Source organism: Leptosomus discolor, chromosome Z (assembly GCF_034619465.1).
Source record: "Leptosomus discolor isolate bLepDis1 chromosome Z, bLepDis1.hap2, whole genome shotgun sequence".
Classification (NCBI taxonomy): domain Eukaryota; kingdom Metazoa; phylum Chordata; class Aves; order Leptosomiformes; family Leptosomidae; genus Leptosomus; species Leptosomus discolor.
The window spans coordinates 35896733-35919573 of NC_141419.1; the positions used below are offsets into that span (position 1 = coordinate 35896733).

General features: G+C 39.5%; 1 protein-coding gene across 8 annotated transcripts in view; it reads left to right on the forward strand.

Moving 5' to 3' along the window:
- Positions 1-22841, forward strand: part of TRPM3 (transient receptor potential cation channel subfamily M member 3) — a 289638-nt gene that overhangs the window by 248075 nt on the left and 18722 nt on the right. For 7 of the 8 annotated variants that reach the window (XM_086479116.1, XM_086479117.1, XM_086479118.1 and 4 more), the window contains 5 exons: positions 941-1108; positions 9332-9472; positions 14116-14244; positions 16360-16611; positions 21627-21801. In XM_086479116.1, the coding sequence (XP_086335242.1) occupies positions 941-1108; positions 9332-9472; positions 14116-14244; positions 16360-16611; positions 21627-21801 (865 nt within the window). Of the gene's footprint in view, positions 1-940; positions 1109-2710; positions 2837-9331; positions 9473-14115; positions 14245-16359; positions 16612-21626; positions 21802-22841 lie in introns of all 8 variants that reach the window. The other variant, XM_086479115.1, reaches the window with a different exon arrangement.

Below are 22841 nucleotides of genomic sequence, written 5' to 3' on the forward strand. Positions count from 1 at the left end.
ACTTTGGATGGTTTCAACAACACACATGCTGTGGATACGATGAGCACAAGCAGTCACCCTCCCTGGCCTGCCAACAAGCTAACTATGTGCTTTCTGTGTCATTTAGGGAAAGATTTATAACAAAATCATTTTCTATGAGATTACAGCAAAACCAGGAAAAGCTATTGTGCATGTGAATACAGGCCACTTCTTTTTGTATTATTATATCTCTTCAGTTATACTACTGATAGAACCCCAAGCATCATTCATTGCTTATATCCACACAAGGTAATTTTAACGGTTTCTTCGCTCCCACATTGTAAGAGAGGGAAGGCAGAAAAGAAAGAGCTGGCATTAGCATGAGCATTACAAAGCTGCCGGGTTAATGAAGCAAAATCTAAGGGGACCACATAGCTAAGCCAATCAGCATTTGCTATTGCTGTCTTTGTCTTATCTCCCCAGATCCGCACATGCTTGCACCTTGACTACCTGTGTGCATTAAGTAAGGACACAGAGAGCTTGAGACCTATTAACCCTTTCTGTGGAAATTAATGCTGCTTCTGTGTCATTTACACTGTCTATTATGTAAAATGCAGAAATTGGCAGGTCCGAGGTCTGAACGCCCCCATGGTCCCACTTGCTGTTGACCTTATGTAATATTTTGTAAATATATTATGATATGTAACAATAAGCATCTGATGAGTCCATAGACAAAATAGTCAAGAGAGACAATTATCCATAACACTCACAGCAACGCTGATACAAGTTATGTGCTTTGTTTCACAACGGAGCTCTGATAACTTTACCCCAAGTGACAAATACACTATTGTCATAGAAACTCACATGCACGTGTATCTTTTCCTGAATGTCCTGAGGGAGTTGTTCCATTTGATACCAAGTAACCATCATGATTGTAATTTGTTTACTGTGATGATTATTGTTATCATTATTATTGCTTTAGGTAATTCTAGGAATTCTACTTCCTCCTTCAATCCTCAGCTTGGAGTTCAAGAACAAAGATGATATGCCTTACATGTCCCAGGCCAACGAGATCCATCTTCAAGAAAAGGAGCCAGAGGAACCGGAGAAACCAGTGAAAGAAAAAGAGGAGGAGGACATGGAACTCACCGTAAGTGCTGACAATAAATCACCAGCCTCAGTGCTATCAGTTTGTTATTCCCACCTCTGTGGGCATTGCAGACTGTCTGATGGCTAAATTTAGCAGATGATAGGATGCCACTTTTTACTCCCCTCTCCTTGGTGGGACTCAAACTAGTCAAATTGGCATCATTGTGCCTCAGTGTTGCAGAAATGCATAGTGATGCTGAAGCATCCTGTTGTGTGTAATATCCTCATCTTTTGATTCAATTTGATGCCAGTTTGTCTGAAATAAATTAATGAGATTTCAAATTGAAAGCATTCAACCATCATAGATGAGTAGGCCTCTCTGGCAGAACAGAAGCTCGCTAAATGTTCCTTTGGGTGGAAATGCCCAAAGATTCATAGAATCATAGAATAGTTTGGGTTGGAAGGGACCTTTAAAGGCCATCTAGTCCAACCCCCCTGCAGTAAGCAGGGACATCTTTAGCTAGATCAGGTTGCTCAGAGCTCTGTCCAACCTGACTTTGAATGTTTCCAGGGATGGGACATCTACAACCTCTCTGGGCAGCCTATGCCAGTGTTTCACCACCCTCATCGTAAAAAACTTCTTCCTTATATGTAGCCTAAATTTACCCTCTTTTAGTTTAAAACTACTATTCCTTGTCCTATTGCAACAGGCCTGCTAGAAAGATTGCCCACACCTTTCTTATAGGCCTCCTTTAAGTACTGGAAGGCCATAATAAGGTCTTCTTGGAGCCTTCTCCAGGCTGAACAACCTCAACTCCCTCAGCCTTTCTTCATAGGAGAGGTGCTCCAGCCCCCTGCTCATTTTTGTGACCCTCCTCTGGACTCGCTTCAACAGGTCCATGTCTTTCTTGTACTGAGGACTCCAGAGCTGGACACAGTACTCCAGGTGGGGTCTCACCAGAGTGGAGTAGAGGGGCAGAATCACCTCCCTCAACCTGCTGGTCACACTGCTCTTGATGCAGCCAAGGGTTGGCTTTCTGGGATGCGAGCGCATAGAAACTAGAGATTATTTTTTTACTTTTGGTTAAGTTCATTAGAGGGCATGTAAGTGTGCAAACATGCAAGAAAAATTACTAAAATGTTTTTCAAAATTCTTTATGAATTTGTGGTCATTGCCTCTCATACATACATACATGCAGTTTTTAATCCACTGAAGACATTAGCAAGCAGCTAGACAGCTCAGCCCTCACTAAGAGCTTCTTCAGCTCAGCAGAATTGTATAAGGAAGAACTTGTCTGTATTAGTAACATACAGGAATAATTTGCACCACAAAGAGAATCAAGTAGCTAAAGGTCTGAAAACCTGTACAAGTCACCTACTTCCAGTCTTTTTGTTCTCAGACTTGTTGGACACTTTTTAATTTGGGCAATTATCATATGAGCTATCAGACCTGCCTTAGCTTAGTTTGGTTTGCTTTGGTTTGGATTTGATTGTGGTGTCTTTCAAAGGCTTAAAGCTCTATGCCAGTTGGTAAAAGTCAGGATAGAGGCATAGAAGTAAAAGGGATTTTCCTGGTTAATTTTAAAACCAAACAAACAAAACAAACAACAACAAAAAAAAAAAAAAACAAAAAAACCAAAAAAAACCAGACTGTTTCCCACAGGCAAACAGCAGGAGCTGCCCACAGGACCCCGTCTGCAGGCAGGCAGAAGGACCTGCCTACAGGACCCAATATGCAGGCAAGCCGAAGGAGCAGCCCACAAGACCCACCTACAGGACCCGTTTGCAGGCAAGAACCTGGCCGTTGGGAAGGACCAGAAGCCAGAATGGCAGCAATGGGCTATTCTCCGCTCATTAGCTATTAATTGCAATTTACTATCCCTGGCTTCTGATCCACTTAATGAAGTGCCTATTCAAATCAAATAAGCACTTTGCAAGCTGCCTTTTTCTTGGCAGTGGGGAGAAATCTGGGGAGGAAGTCATTTCCATCTCTCTGCAGTTATCCCAGCTCCTGGTTTCTTGTCTACAATACTGTGTTTCCTTTTTACCTTCTGACTCCTGCTATGAGGAAGTGATGTGTGAACTGGATCTGCTTTTCTAGATGAGTCTTAGATGTTCCCTCCCTTCTCCCTTCCATGTGCTGACAGTCCTATTGCTCTTTCCTGTCATTGACTCTGCCCTTAACTCCTTCAAATTGGATGCATCATTCTAGTGAAGTTTCAGACACTTATAGCCTTTTCTATAAAATAAGAACTGTTTCTGTGGAGTCCAGCAAGTACAGAAACAGTACGTTTTGTACACTACTGCTAACTCGATATTTCTGTGTATAATCTATACTGTGCTTTAGGACTTCTGACACAGCTTCTTCACTCGGGTTTCCTTCAGTGATGAGGAAAGATGATTTGCTAGCAAAGAGAACTTTGCATATATTTCTATGGTTAGATGCCACAGCCAGTTGTATTTAGTCACCTTCAAGCACCATGTCAGGAGAGTGTTCCTACCTTTCAAATATAAGAAAATATTTTAGATTGAAGTTTTGAGTTGTTCCAGCCTTAGTCAAATGATCTGGCATGAGTTGGGTCGAGTCTCTTGTCCATTGATGAGAGGATGCCTGCAAGACTGTTTGGGGAGTGCCTTTGTGAAGTTTCCCTTTAGCCACGCTTATATTAAGGATGCCTTATTCATAGTTCATAGTTCAATTCGTTGTGATGTGATATCACAAATGTTTAATCAGTTGCTGAATTTTGGCTCAGTAGAGCAGTCACTCACCCTAAACATAGCTTGAGACCATTGTGTTCAGAATGACGTGCATATTTTTCTCCACATTTTTCCCTTTCAGGACAAAGAAATAGATTTTGTGTGTGTGTGATTATGACAGTTTTCTTTTATTCATTCACCTAATTGACACATAATTGTTTAAAATATTTACGAATTTTTTTCCATGGTTTGGGTTTCTGAGCTTCTTTTTCCTCTTAAAGCTTATACGAACAAAATGGATGAACTAAAAATCATTTTGGTCACCTCAAAAGTCTGTTTCTGACAAATAATATATCATCGAGACAATCTGTCTAACTTTATTTCTAATCATTCTGAATGAATACTTCTCAAGTTTCTGTATTCCTATAATATTACACCCATATTCATCTTTATAAAAGTACTCCTAAGATAAAGAGATCACATCTAGTCAAGGTCTGTTCATTGATTCCTTATGAAGTCTTCTGTGTCATGCACTGCTAAGCCCAGGTCGCTAATGATAGGCCAAAAGAGTCAGTTTCTTCCTCTGGACTGCACTCGTGCAGAGTGGATGAGGTGCAGGGCTGTAGTGATTTTTTGTGCTATTTTACACCCCATTTGTACAGAATAATCTGATCACAGACTACAGCAACAGTGAAGAAAGTCTCCGCATGGGCGCATCTGCATGCGAGTACGTATTTGTTTTATGCTGCTTTCAAAGGATCTGGTGGGTAGCTGAACATTTAGATATACTATAAAGATGTAGTGTTTATTCACTGCAAACTGCTTGTTACTCACACCTGCTTTCAACTTTTTAACAGATATATGACAGTGCTGGGCACACATTTCTTTAACACCTAGATGCTAGGCAACAGACTTTCCTTATAGCAGCTACTCACAAAAGCATGCTTGAATATTGCTCTCATCACCACTCCCTCAACACCAAGGAATTTACCACAGTTTATGCATAGAGCTGCCAGTCATTAATCTTGAATATTAGACATAGAGAAGTAGAAGGGCACTAAAGTATAAAGGCCAGGGGCATTTTGTATTTGTACAGTGTCCTGATCAGGGCCTTAATTAGTTGCTGATTTTTAGGTCAGTCAGAAACCTCAGGAGTCTACCCTCCTCCCAGAATAACACTGATTGTGGAAGCCATAACTAGGAGCATCCTTATCCCTATTAGGTGTCTTATTGTTTGGTATTAGAATTCCCCACTAAATGGGCTTATTTCAGAACACAGAATAACTCATCTAAGTTCTGTAGGAGATGTTTCAGTTGATATTTTTATCATTTTGTTCTAATTTTCGACATCAAATAGGAAGTTTGGACTTCCATGGGCATCACTAAGAGTCTGAATTAGGACTTTTCAGCAGCAGCAAAGCTAGTTCTATTGGCCTCTGAGTTCACATTATCTCATCTGTAGTATGTATGCTTAGCCTTTTCTCCATGGCAGGAACTACTCAAATATTATACCACTAAAAATACAGTTCTTAAGATTGGAAAGGTTGAAGACTAGTGTCTTCATGCCCCTGGCCCATCTCACCCACCCCTTTGGGGGATGGTGCTCACAGCATCTCACATGATAGCAGCAAGGCACCCCTTCAGCTCATCTGGAAAACAGCAGTGGGAGACACTGCCAGTTATCATGAGGCAAAAGTGCTGGCCTTTTCCATAAGAAGGGATTTCCCTCCATTTCTCCAAGGGTTTTGGAAAGGCCCCATACTGCCACCACACAACTGCCCTGACACTCTTCATGTCCTTTCCATGCTCAGCAACCAGGATGGCTGAGCTGCTGGTACTTCAGTCCTACTCCTCTGTGTTCACCTTAGAGAACCACTGAGTACATGCAAAATCCCATTTTACACACCCGTAATTCAAAGGCATTAAAACTTTTTTTCCTACCAGTATCTTAAGGCAGAGAACAGTAACCTAGAGCAACTACCATGGAGGCAGCATTTCCATACATAGCATAGGATACAATGGGGTGTGCAGAGAGAGGTATAGTATATCTACCTAGCTATGTACCATTTCCACACCAGTTCTGTGTGAATACAGGGTAAGTCTATATATTTCACTAAGAATAAAATGTGAAGAACCTATGATCATTCTAGCGTGACTGAAATTCATGTTATTTAATTATAAAACAGATAAATATATTACAGGATCATTTACATTTATTAATGCAAAAATGCACAACCCGAAACTGTCCTGGTTCCCTATCAGTGAATGGTTCGCAATTATATAAAACAAAATCTGGCCAAAAAAACAGAATCCTGATTAGAAAAATCTCCATATGAAAACTGTGCACACATCAATCCCCTCAGGCTCAAATGATGCAGTTGTACTGTACTTTACAATGTAGTTGAGCTGCTGTCGGGCTTACCTTGCATGACTCATGGTGAATCATGGACAAAATTATGTATTAGAGAAAGATGCCGCCCACACAGAGCAGTGTCTTGAGTTATTCCCACCCTATTGCTTCCCCCACCAAGCGAAAACACATTTGTTCACATTTGGCATTGCAGCTATTCTGTTAACACAGTCACTTAGGTTATTTCTGTATGTTTCTAGTGTGGAGGCTTTTCAATTTGTTAATACTGTGATATAATTAACAGTCAGGGACATCAGGTCAAATCTAATCCCCAGTCATCTCAGAGCAATTCCCCATCTGTAGCATGGGGGAGGGGAGAGGTTAGTATTATACGATACAATTAATTCAAAAATAATTGTAACAAGATAAAATTACAGCATCATTATTAACAAGAAAGCAATAGCAAACAGGAAATCAGCATCCATGAGCTAAAGCGTAAATCCAGGTACTGAAAGAGCATTATCGTGAAAAACATCCATAGCTCACTGATTCCAATGAGAGCTAAGGGTGTCTCAAAATTAGTAAATTTATAAAATTATGAAATTATGAAGATTTAAACTCTGTAAAATAATCCCTTTCACTAAAGCACAGCACTGCTCATTTGTTAAAGCTGCCAGCATTCATTTTCACTCTGCTGCAAAATCCTTGATCACAAGAGGACAGCAGAGACAAAGCCTTGGGAAAAGCTACAGAAAACTCTACAGCACCAGATGGCAGATTTCCCTAAAACAGCGTCAGGAGGTAGAGTGAAGTAAAGAAATTAGTACCTTCATGGGCTATAATTTTCCCAAAGCATTCAGATCGCATTCCACTTTTTTCCCCAAATAAACAAATCACTTCGGTTTTGTAGACTTCAGGTAACGATACCTGGGGTTCTGTGAAGATTGTGTAATCTCTGCTACTATAGTTATATTCAATAAGTCTCACGTTCCTGCAGAGTATCTTCTAATCTAATAAGAACCCTTCTCCTCTGCTTAACAGCTGGTTCAACTTTTCCCTTTTTTATGAAACTCTTGATGGACTTTTAAGGGGTTTTATGTGTTCTGTGAGCATCAGCAGGAGGTATATTTAATTTTTTAATACACATTGTTTTATCTACATTTATGTCAATGAACTTAGAAATCTGCAGGCATAGATAGGTAAAGAAAATAGGTAACTTCATCAAAGTAGGCTACATTTTTTAAGAGGATCTCAGCAGGTTAGTTTCAGTGCAGTATACTTGTGTCCTGAATCTTTGTTCTATTTCATTAAAAATGTTCAGGGCAACATCTATGTATAGTAAAATTCAAGAATATAAGGGACCACATAAAAAGTAATAATACCAGAGCAAAAAACTGAAGGCAAAAAATTAAATGAAAAAGAACTATTAGGCAGGAGCCATCTAGGACCATACATGGTCCTAATGTTACAAATATCTACATTGACTGAAAGAAAAAGAAGATGGTCATTGGTTTATCACTACAAGTAACTATTTTACAGGACAGAAGACCTGTATGAATAGCTCCACATGAGGCCTAGAAAAAGGAAGAAAAGGAAAGACTGTGATTCTTACTTCTAAATATGTGAGAAGTGCATCTCCTGTTCCTGCAGGGCACTAGAACCAGATCAAATAGCTCACCTGAAGCTGATTGAAGTATGTGCTGAACATCCTGTTGAATCAGAAAGCACAGAGGTAGATAAAAGAAGGAAGTCTTTATTGACAGACAGTATGTCTGGCATCTAATTGTTCTCTTTAGGGGCTCAGTTTTCCGTGGTTTTAGGTTGCAGATGAGAACAATGTTATCTTCAGGGATGGTGAAAGTTTGCTTCAGTTAACATAAAAGTACAAAAGTGCTTTGATCTACTTGTAGAAAAACATTATAGGAGCATTTAAATAAAAGCATCATCATGCAATCCCTGCCTACTTAGATAGGACAGTTGTATCTCAGTTCTTGCAATTGCTTTCATGTGCAGGAGTGCTACAATCTATATGTGCTGCCACATACTAAATAATAAGAGCTTGCACTGGGCACAGTGACTTAAATCCACTCTTAGTCTACTATTCACAAAAGAGTTCACAGAATCATTGAACAGTTTCGGTCAGAAGAGACCTTCAAGATCATCGAGTCCAACCTTTGTCCTAGCTCTACCAACACCACTGAACCATGTCCCTAAGTACAACATCTACCCATCTCTTAAACACCTCCAGGGCTGGTGACTCCACCACCTCCCTGAGCAGGTTGTTCCAATGCCTGACAACCCTTAGTTGTTTCAGAAAGAACATTTAATAGATCATGCTGTACTCTAAATACAAAGGAACACCTTCTTTTAAGCATTAACTTCTATGAGTGTGTAGTTTAGTCACTCCTCCCACCTCTCTGCAGCTGACCATGAAGTTAAGAGTAAACAAAATACTGCTGTCTTTTGACTGTTAGGTTTGCATTATAGCTGAGGACTTCTTAACGATGTGTTTCTGGAGCTCAGCATAGCTCTTCAGTGAATCTGAATTGCAATGGTAACAGTGAGATCAAGCCTAACAGGCAGTGCATGAGCAGTCTGGAACTTCATTATGGAAGAAGCTACAATCATGTGGAAGGTTCTTTCAATCCAAGGCCTTAATGCTGCAGTGAACTCTACTGGTCAGTCCTCCACATCCATGTGATGTTCACTGTGGGATCATCGCCTGTGACAGATCCGGTCATCAACACAAAAAGAGTCACTGGCTTCATTGCTTCCAATCCAGCAACTGCCAACTCATCTTTCCCCTTGTTGTTCACTCTCAGTCTCAGCTTTGCGAACTTCTCTTTGTTCAAAACCAATGTTTTATGTCTGCATCTGTTTACTGTATAGAAGTACACCACAAAAAGCTGTTGTCAGGTAAAAATTTTGCTGTCCATACAGCAAAAAGGAGAAATGTTCTCCTCATCTCATTTTTGTTCACCAGTCAAGGATTTCACACTGGTGCTGCCAATTGCTGCTAAAGCATTGCTTTTTTGGTATGCAAAGTATTAAACAGCAGCTTCCCTGCAAAAAAGATAATCTGAGAACAAAGCATTTTATGCCTGGCTGTGATCACCTGTTTTTTTCCTGAAGATCAAGAAATCAGAGAAGTTTTGAATAGTTTCCTTTTGAAATTTCAAAAAAAAGCTTAATTTGTCTTTCATGAAGAAAGAATCACAAAAATGTCCTTTCTTGCAGGCAATGCTGGGACGAGGGAATGGAGAGTCCTCCAGAAAGAAAGAGGAAGAGGAAGTTCAGAGCAGGCACAGACTGATCCCTCTTGGAAGAAAGATTTATGAGTTCTACAATGCTCCCATCGTTAAATTTTGGTTTTACACAGTAAGAAATATTCACTGTAATATTACTACTGTTTGGACAAATACTGAAATTGGATTAAGGTCATCTTGTGTGTTTCATTGAAAGTCTGCATCACTGTGCATTGGAGGGCTTATCTGTAAGTAGTTTAATAAAAATATTTTGTGGAAGTCAGCTAGCACTTACAAACCTGTCTAAGGCTTTTAAAGACTATCATTTCATTCAGGAAGTTAATGGTTAGAATTTGAATGATTGTGTTTTGTTTTCTTGAAATACACAATAAGTGGCAATTTGCTGCAGTCATTGCTCCCAAGGAATTCCCTGTAGGAGAATTCCCAATAGGAGAGCTCCCGATAGTAAGGCCAATGGGAGTCTGGGCTGAATCAGGATATCAAATTGTGTAATAACTGATGAAAAAAAGAAGCAGATCACATCTTTTCTTGGAACACTTTTTCTTTGTTCTGTTTTGACTAGTTTGCAGGGTGTCTCTCAGAGAAAGTGTTTGTGTAAGTACCCACAAGATAACAAAGACATGAGTAGCAGCTAATGTGCATTTTTCAGGGACAAATTACATCAAATCAGTATAATCTCCCTGTGTTATAAAGAAACAGATCTTGCAGATGGAGCAGAAAAAAAATTATGTCATATATTTTGACTAAAGTGAGACAGTATCAAAAACTTTACAGGATATGCTCACAGATAAATTCATAACTGCTATCTTAAAGTCACTATGTGGGTGCAAAGCTTTTTGGAAGTGAGGTTGTTTTCTCTGGAAAAAAAGAAGTCTGCAGAAGGAATGAAATAGTCATCAAATATGTGTAAGTAGCTGCAGAGAGGAACAAAATGGAATCATCTCCAAATCATTGCTGAACAGGACAAGAAGTAATGGTTTAAATTGCAGCAAGGCAGTTGTAGGTAAGATGTTAGGAAACAGTTTCTAACTGCTCCGAGAAGTACTGTCATAAACTGCGTAAAGAGATGGTAGATTTTCCATTATTAGTGATTTCTAAGTCTATCTTAACATATGTCCACCATGGTACACTAATTAATCCTGTCTCAGCACCATGGAACTGGCCAGATGATTTCAGGTGGTCCTTCCCAGTTATATTTTCCATTGTTCTGAATGCACAGCCAATCACAAAGAATGCATCCTTCAGTAGATGGCTTCTTATAAGAAAAATTCCCTTGCTGAGATCCAGGCAGTACATCTACACACAGCAGGAATGACTGACATCAACAGAGACCAAACTGTGGTGGACAGCTTATGCTACCAAATAGATCCGGTTTGGCAACTTGGAGTAACTACTTGCTGAACTGTGCGGCCATTGAACATTAGTCAGGCCAATCAGTCTAGAAACTGCTCATGAGCAGCCTGGTCTCATTATCAGTTGCAATACATATTATGCATAACCTGAAAAGTCTTTACACTGTAAACAGAAAGAAGCATCCTGGCTCTCCCTGTTAGTTCAATGCTGAAATGGGAGAAAAAGATCAATATTGCATTTCCATTTAGACCTGTTCCTACAGTTTTATGTCCTGAGGCAGGTCTCAGTCAAGGTCACTTATTAAAGCTGGATCTTGGCTACACTGAACTTAAAGAGCAAATTAGGGTGGATTCTGGCTGCAGTGCTTCACCAAATGGGTATATAGAGAAACTCCTGGAGACTAAAAGCAAAACAGCTTTCAAATTTGGATTAAAATTGCACGGCCTGTCACACTTTTTACAAGCACACAGGTAGAAATACTGATCATAGATTTCAAAAGAAACTCTCCGAATTTTACATTCCATAGTCCAAAATGCAAGAAAAGTTACTATACTTATGGCTATTGAATGCCATTTAAAATAGTTTGATTATTCTATATCTTCCTATCTGCCATTATTCTATAGCTATATCTACCTTCATTCTTAAAACATACAAGGGTGGTTAAATGTGGGGATGTTTGAGTAAGTAACATTTTATCTCAGCAGATGAGCCAAAATAAACAGCTTTTGCTCAACCAAAACAACTTCAGCTTTTCTCTCTGGACATGTAGTAGTTTCAAAAGTCAACTACTCTCTTCTGGTTTGTGACTGTTGCATTGAAAACTATGATTCAAAGGTTTCATCTCACAGATTGCTTGAGGAGAAGAGGATGGCCTTCCCCTTTTAAGTACTAGCTTTCAGCTGAGATGCTAGCAGGATGTAAGAGGCCATGTTTCTACCTTTTCTAAGGAGAAATAGCTGCAGAGGGAATTGAATCCCAAGTAAGAGTCATCTTCAAAACAGCTTTTCCCTAAGTTTTACATTTTGTGACCACCTCATTTTGTGATCATTTAATTATTGCAATCAGTGAGAAAAGGAGACAGTAATCTCACTCTTGAAGCACTCGCCTACTGGTACAATTTCCAGGTTTGTCCCTTACTGTAATGAGTATTTGAGTATATTCTATAGAATGGGACAGCATCCATAAGAGGGCAGGGAGCAACCCACCCTAGAAACTTTTTAGCAGGCTTTCCTCTCCTTAATTTCCTCAGTACTCCCCTCAAGGGTGAAAATGGCAGCCCTTAGGTCTTCATCAAGCCATGTAAAAGCAAAAAAAGAGGGTTCCGCTGCTGGTGTAGTAACACTTTCAAAGAAACTTGAGTACCAGCATGAGTGGCTGTACTGAGGTTTGACCACAGTGTGGGATCAGGACATCCTCCTGGAAGGCAGGGGCAAGTTACAGGTCTGGGGAGGGAGAAGGAGGGTGTCTCTCACTATCTGAAGGGCTTGTTTCTTGGGTTAAAGTGTTCCAGTTTCAGCATCATTTTATTCTTAAATCAAGATGCTTTTTTTCTTTTTCTTTTTTTTCCCAAGCAAAAATTTTCAGCAGCTTTCAGTAAATTTGAATTGAAAATTGAAAAAAAAACCCCTAACAACACCACCTCAAAAGAAAACCAAGAAGCAAAAATCCCTGGTTACACCAGGGGTCTTGTAGTTTCTGTCACCTTTGTAACCGTAATGTCCCTATTCTTTTGCCATACTAACTGCAAATGCTTATCAAAGGCTGCTGAGTCAGATGAAATTAATAAGATTTGCTGATAATTAATAATCAATAAGATCTAAGAGGAGGGGTGTCAGCTGACAGTATCACCTGGCTTTTTGCACTGTAGTAGAAGGTGTTGTTTCAGCGAGGGAGGTGTGCAACCAGCTCTGCCTGCCCAGCCAGAGTTTCTGCTGACTCAGCTGACACCCTAGGTGCTGACCTAGACAATACTGCTCACCGTTTCCTTTAGGAGTGTTAAAGTAAAATCAGTCTTTAAACCTGAGCATTGCAATGCATCATCACACACAAACTGAATGACAAGTGAGATAATTTCCTCCTCTGTTTTATGTAGAGGAGAAGCAGCGGTTCAACTGGCTGTCGTCTTTGTGCTGATGGCCAATGTAAAGAATTCTCTTGAGTGTCCTTCAAAGCAGCCACTGAAAGAAAAGCCAGGACCCTATGGCTTTTACATAGAGCAGAAGGGATATTCTTTAACAAACACAACAGGACTATGAATCCTGTTCTGTGAGGTGCTGAACACCGAAATAATCCTGCCCAAAAATCTCAAGCACCTCTGTGGTGGTTTCATCTTAAGTCTAACACCAAGTACACAATAGTTGTGAGTAACATGCGATTGAGAGATAAAAACTGCATTGAAATACAGATGTATGGAATAAGCTTTCTGCTACAATGACTAAAATGTTCATGCACATAACTGAATCATTTTTTTCTCTCATTAAATTTGGCTTAAGATGCGTTTTCTTTATGGCTGCTGTTTGAAAGGCAAATACACAGGCAGTTGGATTCTGGCCACCACAGACTCCAGCCACAGCCATTCACCCTTACTACAGCATAACTCTTAAGTTTCTCTGAGTTTTGTGAACTTGATGATGCAATTTGTCTGCCTTGTCTTTTTTTGCCTGACCATTTCATTATATTCAGTATGTAGAAAGAAAGGAAAAATAAATTTAAAATGTAATCCACATTGTCCACTGTACCAAAAATCAGGCCAGAAGGTAGATAGAGAGAAGGAAAAGCAGAACAGTTATACATAAAAACTTGCAAAAAATAGAAGGCAAATGAATGCATGGCTATGCATGGCTACTTGCAGCAACATGAGTAGGAGTAGCAGTGTTTTGGGAAGGAACTATGGTATAGGTTAGGTCAGTACTACATGGGGTAGGAAGACCTCTAACGCCTAGGACCTTCTGGGCTCCAGGCAAGGATTGTGCAAAAAGAATTTGGAATGCCAGTCAGCCTAGGCTAGGTGAACAAGGAGAAAAAACACAGAGAAGGGATTTTAGAGAAGTAAAGGAAGCAGACAAGGGAGAAATCTTCACATAGGTAACTTAGTTTGGTAGTTGACATAGTGGTATCAGAGTTCCCATCACTGTGGGATGATCCATGGGGACTGCACTAATACAATTTTGTTGGGGTGGCAGATGTAGCTGGAGGGGAGGACATCTATGCATGTATTTTGCATATTCCACGCTGTATGTGATTTAATGTGAATTTTTTCAGACAACCCAGAACACTGTCTGATTGTTCTTTTGTCTGTGTAACTCTGGTTACAGTGGAATTAGGAATATCAAATCATACCCACGAAACTGGCTCAGTCATATAAATGTAGTGACTATTGATACTCATTTTGTTTCTTTACAGCTGGCATATATAGGCTACTTGATGCTGTTCAATTATATAGTGTTAGTGAAGATGGATCGCTGGCCATCTACACAAGAATGGATTGTCATCTCGTACATTTTCACTCTGGGAATAGAAAAAATGAGAGAGGTAAAATCACCCCAACCAAGAAAGACAGAATAAAAAAAAATAAGCGTGTTTTTTTTCATTTTAATATCTGGTTTTATTATTTTTCTTAGGATAATTCTTGATGAACGGGTTTACCATAAAATTGTGCTTTTTTTTGCAGAAAAGCAGATGGATTGTTAAAAACACAGCACTAAAAAATCTATCTTCCTCGATTTTAAAATCAAGACTGTCTGTCTCTCTCTTTCTCCCATGGAATTTTTCTGTTCAGATTTCTGTGATGCATGTTTAATAGCATTCACAAGTATGGGATGATCTTCTGACATATCTTAAAGTGTGGCTATAGTCCTTGAAATGTGGCCCAGAAACTGAAGTATGTTTCAGGGCGAAGAAAAGGAGGTATGCTGTTACAGAATGGACATGGAGACATGGTGATAGCAGAACAACTGAAAAGCCCATGTTGGAATCCCCACCCCTGCCAAATAGAGTTAATTCAAATTTACAGCTGTTCTGTCTGTCCAAGTATCTCATGGAAATTTTTTAATGGAACCAGCCATAACTAGGGGAAAATGTTGATCCACATTGAATATTGCAGCACATTTCTAATAGGACCTTCCTGTTTCAATCTTGAAAATTTTTGCTAATTATGTCAAGCAATAGCATGCATCTCCCTAAAGATGCTAAAGCAGACAGGTAGAGCAGAGACAGAGTATTTAAGGTGGTGCTCAGTCTATAGACAGAGTGAAGTTCTGCTATCCACTGTCCCTCATAGCCTCTCCCAGTTACAGCTACTGCTGTGCCCTTTTCACTTGGCGAAATGTGCATTTATTCCACAATGACACCAGAGGCCAAATTCAGCCCTGATGTGAGTGAGCGCGAGTCCCGTTGACCTCAGCTGAAACAGCACATTTGTACCCCTGGGCTGAATTTGTTGCCATCTGCATTTGTATTTTCTGCAGCAAATGCTTTTGAGGACTAGACTAAAAATGGTCTTGCAACAGCCACTTAGACTTCAAATACAGATTTCAAACACTGTATGGTAAACTCCACATTAGAAATAAGAAGAACAGAGGAGAAGACACTACTTCTGTGGCCCAAAATGAGTGTACTTCACTAACCAAAAGAAAAATGAAAACAGTGGCAGTAGCCACACAGGGACTCCACAACACTGATGGACATGAAGCACTGCTGGCTCAGTAGGTGGGAGGCTGCTGGCAGGAATTGTGTATGCCATTTAATCATTTGCCCCAAATTGTCCTTTCCGCAAAAGTTGATCAAGAACATTTTTCGTAATGGATTTCTAAGCAGATGTTGGAGATTGTTCGCAGAAGATGAGCCTAAAATTCATTCTCAAAATGAATTATAAGAAAATCATAAGAATGGCATTCATCTTTTTAAGGAACTGTGTGAGTCTGCTCAAATGTTCTCAGGCTAAATATAGAAAATTAAAACAAACAGCTTGTTAACTTGCTAAAAGCTAGGAATTATTCATAGAAATCACTTGAGGAATAGTTTCAACAGTAATTTGGGAAAACAATCAAGTCTCCCAAATGATATTGCAAATAGAATGATGATAATAAATTCATAAGGTAAGATTAATTATTTTTGTGAATTGTGTTCTCAGCTGTGGAACTTAATTTCTAAAAACAGGTCCAAGTAGTTAGCTAGTATCTCTCTGAATTAAATGCTAAATCCAGATCTTCACAGTTAATAATTAGTTCTTGACAGTTTGATATATGCTTTAGAATAATTTTCTTTAAATCTACAGCTTCTTTAAATGTGAATTTTCTGATGAAATATCTTTCTATATTTGTCCTTCTATTCCAAGACTCCAAACAAGGTCAATGAATTTGAAAAACAGAAAGATACACATAAATTTCTTCTGATTTCATGAGGATTTTACAGCAAGTGAGGTTTTCGTCCTTTTTCTTTTAAGTATCTTGCATATAGATACAGGATAAGAATTGTTGAAGTGGAAGATTTCTCAACAAAACTAGAGAGTACATGAGATATTTATATGATAGGATTCTATCAGCTTTGCTTTTGGCCTGTGTGGCATGTATCTGTTTACTATAGATTTCTTCAAGCTTAAATTAAGACGGCTCAGCTCCTTTCCTCTCAATGTCCTCTGTCCTTCAGATATTGATGTCAGAGCCTGGGAAACTGTTACAGAAAGTCAAAGTTTGGCTGCAGGAGTACTGGAACGTTACTGATCTCATAGCTATCCTCCTGTTCTCTGTTGGAATGGTGCTTCGTCTGCAAGATCTGCCACTCCGGAGCGATGGCCGAGTGATATACTGTGTTAACATCATTTACTGGTATATACGGTTATTAGACATCTTCGGAGTAAACAAGTATTTGGGACCATATGTTATGATGATTGGGAAAATGGTAAGAGAAATTGATGTACTCCTTCTGTGTTTTACCAGCATGTTCTTGATGCAATGTCTTTGGCCAATGACATCACTGCAGATTTATCTGTATGTTTTTTACACATTAGCATTTTCACGTAAGCTAGAAATCAGTGCCTAACCTCAGCATAGACCCCCAGAATTGAGGATTAGTCTCTCCCTGTTCTGTTAGATGATGCATTCCTTGTCTTTGTCTGAGATCTCTCTTCAACAGCAAAGCCATCCATCCTACACCTCAGTGCCTCATTTGCAGAAAATACAAAGGATGCTAATTCTGAACTAGCTGTAAAGGAGGGTGGTTTGTTAAGGTAAAATAAAGTGTTTCGTACTTTGAGACTCTCAAAGAAAGTGTGTTGTAATAGGCATGGTATGTTCAAAACAATAATAGTTGTGATTAAAACTGTGACCTTTCTATATTTTGCTCCATATTCATATGTTCTTCCATCTTTCCTGTTCTGGTGTGTCCTTGTGAGATGAGAAATGCATTTGTTTGCAGCCTCGGTGGCCTGGCCACATTACATGTACACAACATGGCAGGAACATGAATAGTTTTGAATAGTTTATGTGATGGTAAATGCATACAGGATGAACTGAGAGATATTTGCTGCCAAATGTATAACTTTTGACCTTTTGGCTTTTTCTTTTTATGTTTCAGTAGAAATGTTGCATTAAAGCAGCATTTTGCTTGTATGAGTTAAAGAAAATGGCTGAGTTTACAGATGCATATGCACATGTCCCTGATATTTGAATACCTGCACATGTAGCTAATATATATGCTCATGTTTTATATGCAGTTATCCAGCCTTTGTTGTGTAAATCATGGCTGTTTCACGCATTCTAGGGTTTAAGGTTTGGGGTTTTTTTAAGTAGAATAAAAACCCCTTGAAGCTAATGTTCAGTAAAAAAAGTAAAATGAATATTAACTCTTCTAAATACATATGTTACTGCTGTCTGATTGCTGTGTGGGCAATAATCTGCAAGTCCAACTAGGCTGTGCATTGTCTTTGACTTACCACAGTCCTTGAAGAAAAGACCCAGCCACCCCCCTTCCTCACCATCATAGGAAAAGTGGACATATGTGAATGCATGGAGTACAATCCCTCCTTCATGTTACATTAGTCACAACAAGTTCAGTGATTCCAAGCAAGTATAAAACTGAAATGCAAAATATATGTCGGTTAGACTCCCTACCCAACAGGGGACTGGAGAGCCATTGTCTTACTCCTTCAATTTACCAGCTTTCAACTCTAAACCCGCAGTGGTGGGTTTGACAAAGAAAGAACACCTTAGTGAAAAAAAAAAAGAATAGGTAGAGGGAAAACACAAAAGAAAGTGGTTGTTGAGTCATTATGTCCTGCAAACAGGATTTTGAAGTGTGCTACCTTCCATCGAGGATGCCAATAGGATGTTATTGGGAGGGATTTTGCAGAGCTCCAGAGTACAGAGTTGAAAACACTCAACAATTCTTGCTAGAGGTTACTGTAAAAGGACAGCAGGACAAGAGAAAGGACCAAAGAGAAAACACTGCATTATCTTCTGTTTCTTTCAAGCCCCAGCTGGACTATGTCCTTCCATCAGGGGAACTGGTGGTCACTGGGGCTTGCACAATACATGGTGTATAAAACTCCTAAAAAAATACCTCCCCTCCTGCTCTGTTGTATTTTTCACAGGTTCTGTGCACATAAAGTTTCAGAGCTGTGGTGCTAGCAAAGGCAGTCTGAGAACCAGTTCAATAATAAACAGATTGGCCATGAATAACAAACTTCTATTAGTCAGTGTTATGGGTGGCTGACAGGAGCCCAGCTTCACCAATAGTATAAACAGTGGTTTATTTTTCTCCTGGGGTCCACACAGAAAGGAAGTGGTTGAAATCAGCAAAATAATATCATTTCCATTCCTTTGTTGTCCTCACACATGTACAACAAATGAAGCCTCACTACACTTTCTGTGGAAAACAAATGCAGGAAAATCACTAGCCTCGGTAGGCTCAGCACACACTCAGAAGGTGTTGAATTTAGCTACCAGAGTACTCTGAATGTGTCGGCAACTGTTAAAGGAGGGAAATTCTTTTATTTTGTGCATTCCTGTTATTTGATTTTCATGCCTCATCCAACTTTCCATGCACTCAGCAGCTCTTGACACATCCATTTTGCCCACACATGCAATGCCCAACTGGTTTGAGTTACAGAAATTTGCCTCTCACATCTATTTTCTGGCCAACTTATTCCCTTGTGTAATGGCCAGCCCATTTATATCATCCACAGACTTCCCTGGAAGTTGCACCTGCTTGCTCCAGGCTGCAGTGGGCTCCCTCGTGTATTTTTGTGTGTTTAAATCACATGTCCATTTACCTCCTTGGGTTCTGTCTTTTTCATGTCATGGTCTTGCAAGTGCCATTCAGTACCATGGAGATCAAGCTGGTTTTACATATTTCTACAGAATAAGCCCATCCTGAACTTTTATCCTGAGCTTCTGTTGTCAGTAAGTTTTAGACTCAGGAGGAAAAAGATGACTCGTTCCATCTTTCCAGTGTTAAGGAACTTTCTCTTCACCTGCCTCTACATTGTATGCAACAGCTGTAATAGGTTTTACTTCTGGGCACTGTGAACAAATAAGGAAGTGAAGTTAAGCTAGGGGCAGGACTGGGTTTGATCGGTTTAAAAGCAATGGGCTAAAGCTAAGGTGGAGATAGGAGGAGGAAGCTGAATGGCAAACTTTGTTATTATCTACTAAATTCAGTAATAGAATTTGCTTATTATAATGTGCTTTGCTGATCTCTGTACAGTGATAGATTTACTCCCCTTTTATTTGGGAATGAAATTAAATCACTCTGGCATGTGGATTTCAGATAAGCTACATGATAGAAAGATACTCAGCTGAAGGAGGGAAAGGCTAATATGAAGCTTGAATAGAGAATAGCACTAGAAGTTTTATTTCTTGCAACTTGTGGTCAAACCTGTGTGATTCCTGATCAAAAACACAGGAAGCTTTAAGAAATTGTCTTAAATTGCCACCAAATACTCATTATGTTTATTTGCTTGCATGACATTTTAAAATGTGTATTATATTACATCATATCATCATATGTTTCTACCTGAAACAAAGTTTCATTAGAGAAGAAAGAAGGAACCAGGTTTCATCTCCAAATTCCTTCCCTAAAAGCAGTAAGAACTAAATGTAATTATGCAGCTTTCCCATTTCAGGATGCTCTTTGAGGTACAATGACCTCGAATTCCTCTTTAATCAGGTTTTCTTGGGAGATTAATGCTCTGAACGACATAGGAATGTTGGTGATTTACTTGTCTGGTTTTTAATTCTTTAAGGCATTTGTTTTCCCCTCCCATGTCCCCAGCAGTTTTTTCTTTCTTTACTGCATTTTTATGGACCTCAAGACTTTTGTTTTTCCCTGCTTTTTTTCATTTATCCCTTGTTCCTTCTTTCCAGCTCCTTGAGTCTCTCCTACCAGAGCCCTGCCCTACAAGCGTCTCTCCTACAGCCTTTCTCTCAGTAAGCCTCTCTGAGAGCCTCTCTCTTTCCACACCTGTTGGGTAGGAAGCCTAACTGGATGTGTATTCTACATTTCAGTTTTATACCTGCTTAGAGTCACTGAGCTGCTTTTGACTAATGTAATATCCTTTTCTGTTTGCTCCTCTCTCTCCTTCTCTTTTCTGTTAGATACTTTTCCAATGTTACTTTGACCTCAGGTCTCTCTCCTTGTGCTTTAAAACTGAAGAACCCTTGTAGCAGTGCCAGATCCATCTGCTGCTAATGAGTCCCCTTTTCACCAGCTCTTGTCATGAGCAACCCTGCTCTTGAGCTGCAACAGGTTCCCCATGGAGTGATAAGGCCACTGGTTGAGGTGCAGGTTGGTTGCACACCTGCCTCGCAGGGAAGGCAGAATGCAGCTGAGCCAGAAAATGCAGATACTGAAAGGTTTAAAACTCATAAGGCTTAGAGGAGTTTTGGGTTGAGTTTTGGCTGAAGTTACATCCAAAGCCGTCAATAGCAGCTCAGTCATAACAAGCCTTATAACTAAAGACCTGTAAGTAAAACTGTCACTAAAGGTTTTAAAGGGATCTTACCAGGGACCTTACAGGACTTCTGTTTTTTTTTCACATTCATTTTGGGTTATAAAGCATCTGTGCTGTACCTGCTTGATGCCCATTGCTCTGCTTTCTGGAGGATCTTTTCTAGCATAGCTCCTTTTTTAATCTTCAGTGTCTATTCAGCACCTCCTAGGATTGCTGTCTCACTTTTCCCAGGAACATTTTGAATGGGTAGGCACTCTTTGCAAACACTAATTAAACTTGTGCATATGCTAATGAGGCCTTCAACAATGGAGAGGAATAGACTTGAGTGTCTGTATCTGCCTTTTCTTTTTTTTTTAAATATGGCCTTTGTCAGACTCCCCCACCAAGCTGATTTCTATTCCAGCCAATACCACAGCTTTCCTTTCTCACTGGTTACCACCATGGTGTCCTTATGTTGCAGTAGCAGGCTGTTCTGCCACCCGTTACTCCTTATGTTAGATGCAGCGTTCTTCCTTTGCTCCAAGACAATGACTACCAATGAATAAAATACTCTGTGTCTGCCCTTTTAGTTTGGTACAGTTGCCCCTAGGTGCCTATAAACAATATATCATCTCATGACCCTTGCTCAGACCAGGCTGCTGATTCCAGTGAACCTATATTCTTGTTCAGGCAACTGGTGTGGCCAGATGGTATCTTGTATTTTCAAGCCTATTGATAACATTTAAATTGTTCTTAAAAGCAACACTGGGTAAAACCAAGGACACAATAACACCATTTCACTTCTTTGAAAATGAAATGTGTTACGTGCAAAACTCACAATGCCTTTTCAAAATTTGTTTTGGAAAATTCTGTTTCTAAGATTTACAGCCTTTTTTTACAGCATAATAGGAATATGGACAAAAAAACTCCTCTAATTCTTGTCCCTTCTCTCTCTTTCTCTCTCTTTTCCTGTCATTACATTCAGATGATAGACATGATGTACTTTGTCATCATCATGTTGGTGGTTCTGATGAGCTTTGGTGTCGCAAGACAGGCTATTCTCTTCCCCAATGAGGAGCCTTCGTGGAAGCTGGCAAAAAACATTTTTTACATGCCTTATTGGATGATCTATGGGGAAGTGTTTGCAGACCAGATAGACCGTAAGCAAGTTTATGATTCTCATACTCCAAAGTCAGGTATCCAACTTTGATCAGATGGTGTCCTATTAGATCATGTTTGTGTGCTCAATAAATGGCTCAGTATAGAGGAATTCCTTCATCACGGAGAATGGTCACAAAAATACTTTTTCAGCTAATATTGGAGTGTCAGTATCAGAAATGCTTCTGGCATCACTTCACAATTATTTAACCAGAAATCTGTAATGCTAAATTATCTTGCACATAAAGAACATTTTAAATGGTTCCTTTTTACCAGTTGAGTGACGGGGATGCCCTTCCTGGGTATCCATCTGGGAATACAGGTATCCACAAACTCATATTCATTGATATACCTGGGACCTAAAAAGTCACTTCTTTTTTTCTCATCTTTTGCTTTGATTTTAGACCTAAGTACTTTTTACCTAACTTCATATGGAGCATCAGGTCTAATAATACTGGGTTAGACCTTCAGCTTCTGCACTTCATGAGGATCTAATCCAATGTGTCTTCTTTTCTCAGTTACCTGCTCACTGCCACCACGTTTATGCTAAACCATGTGATGCAATTCTCTGGGGACAGTGATTCATTATTAAATTTTGCTTTATTTATTTATTGGAAGGCAAGACTGTGTTCATGTCAGTGCAAGCAGAATGAAAGCCAGTATTTCATATCTAATCTCCTCAGGGTTCATTTGGCTGGCGATCAGGAAAATGGCAGTTTTCTATTTAAATTAAACCTCCTGGTGCCACGTGGTTCATTACACCAAAGGAGAGAGGTGGTCATGAGAAATGGTGCAGTAGCTGAACAAACTAAGAATCATAAACAATGTATCTTTAGCAAACACTGACATGCAACTGATGTTCATCGTTCCTACTTAAGCGTGTGTAAGCCTTGGCAGCATTTAGAAGTGTCTTCTTCCAGTGGCAGATGGCACCCATTAAAGCTCTGTTTAGGATATTTCTTTTTATCCTATCTACCACCTTAAGAAAGGGCAGTGTTTTCATAATTTATCTTCTACTTGTTCAGTATTGACAAAGTTTGAA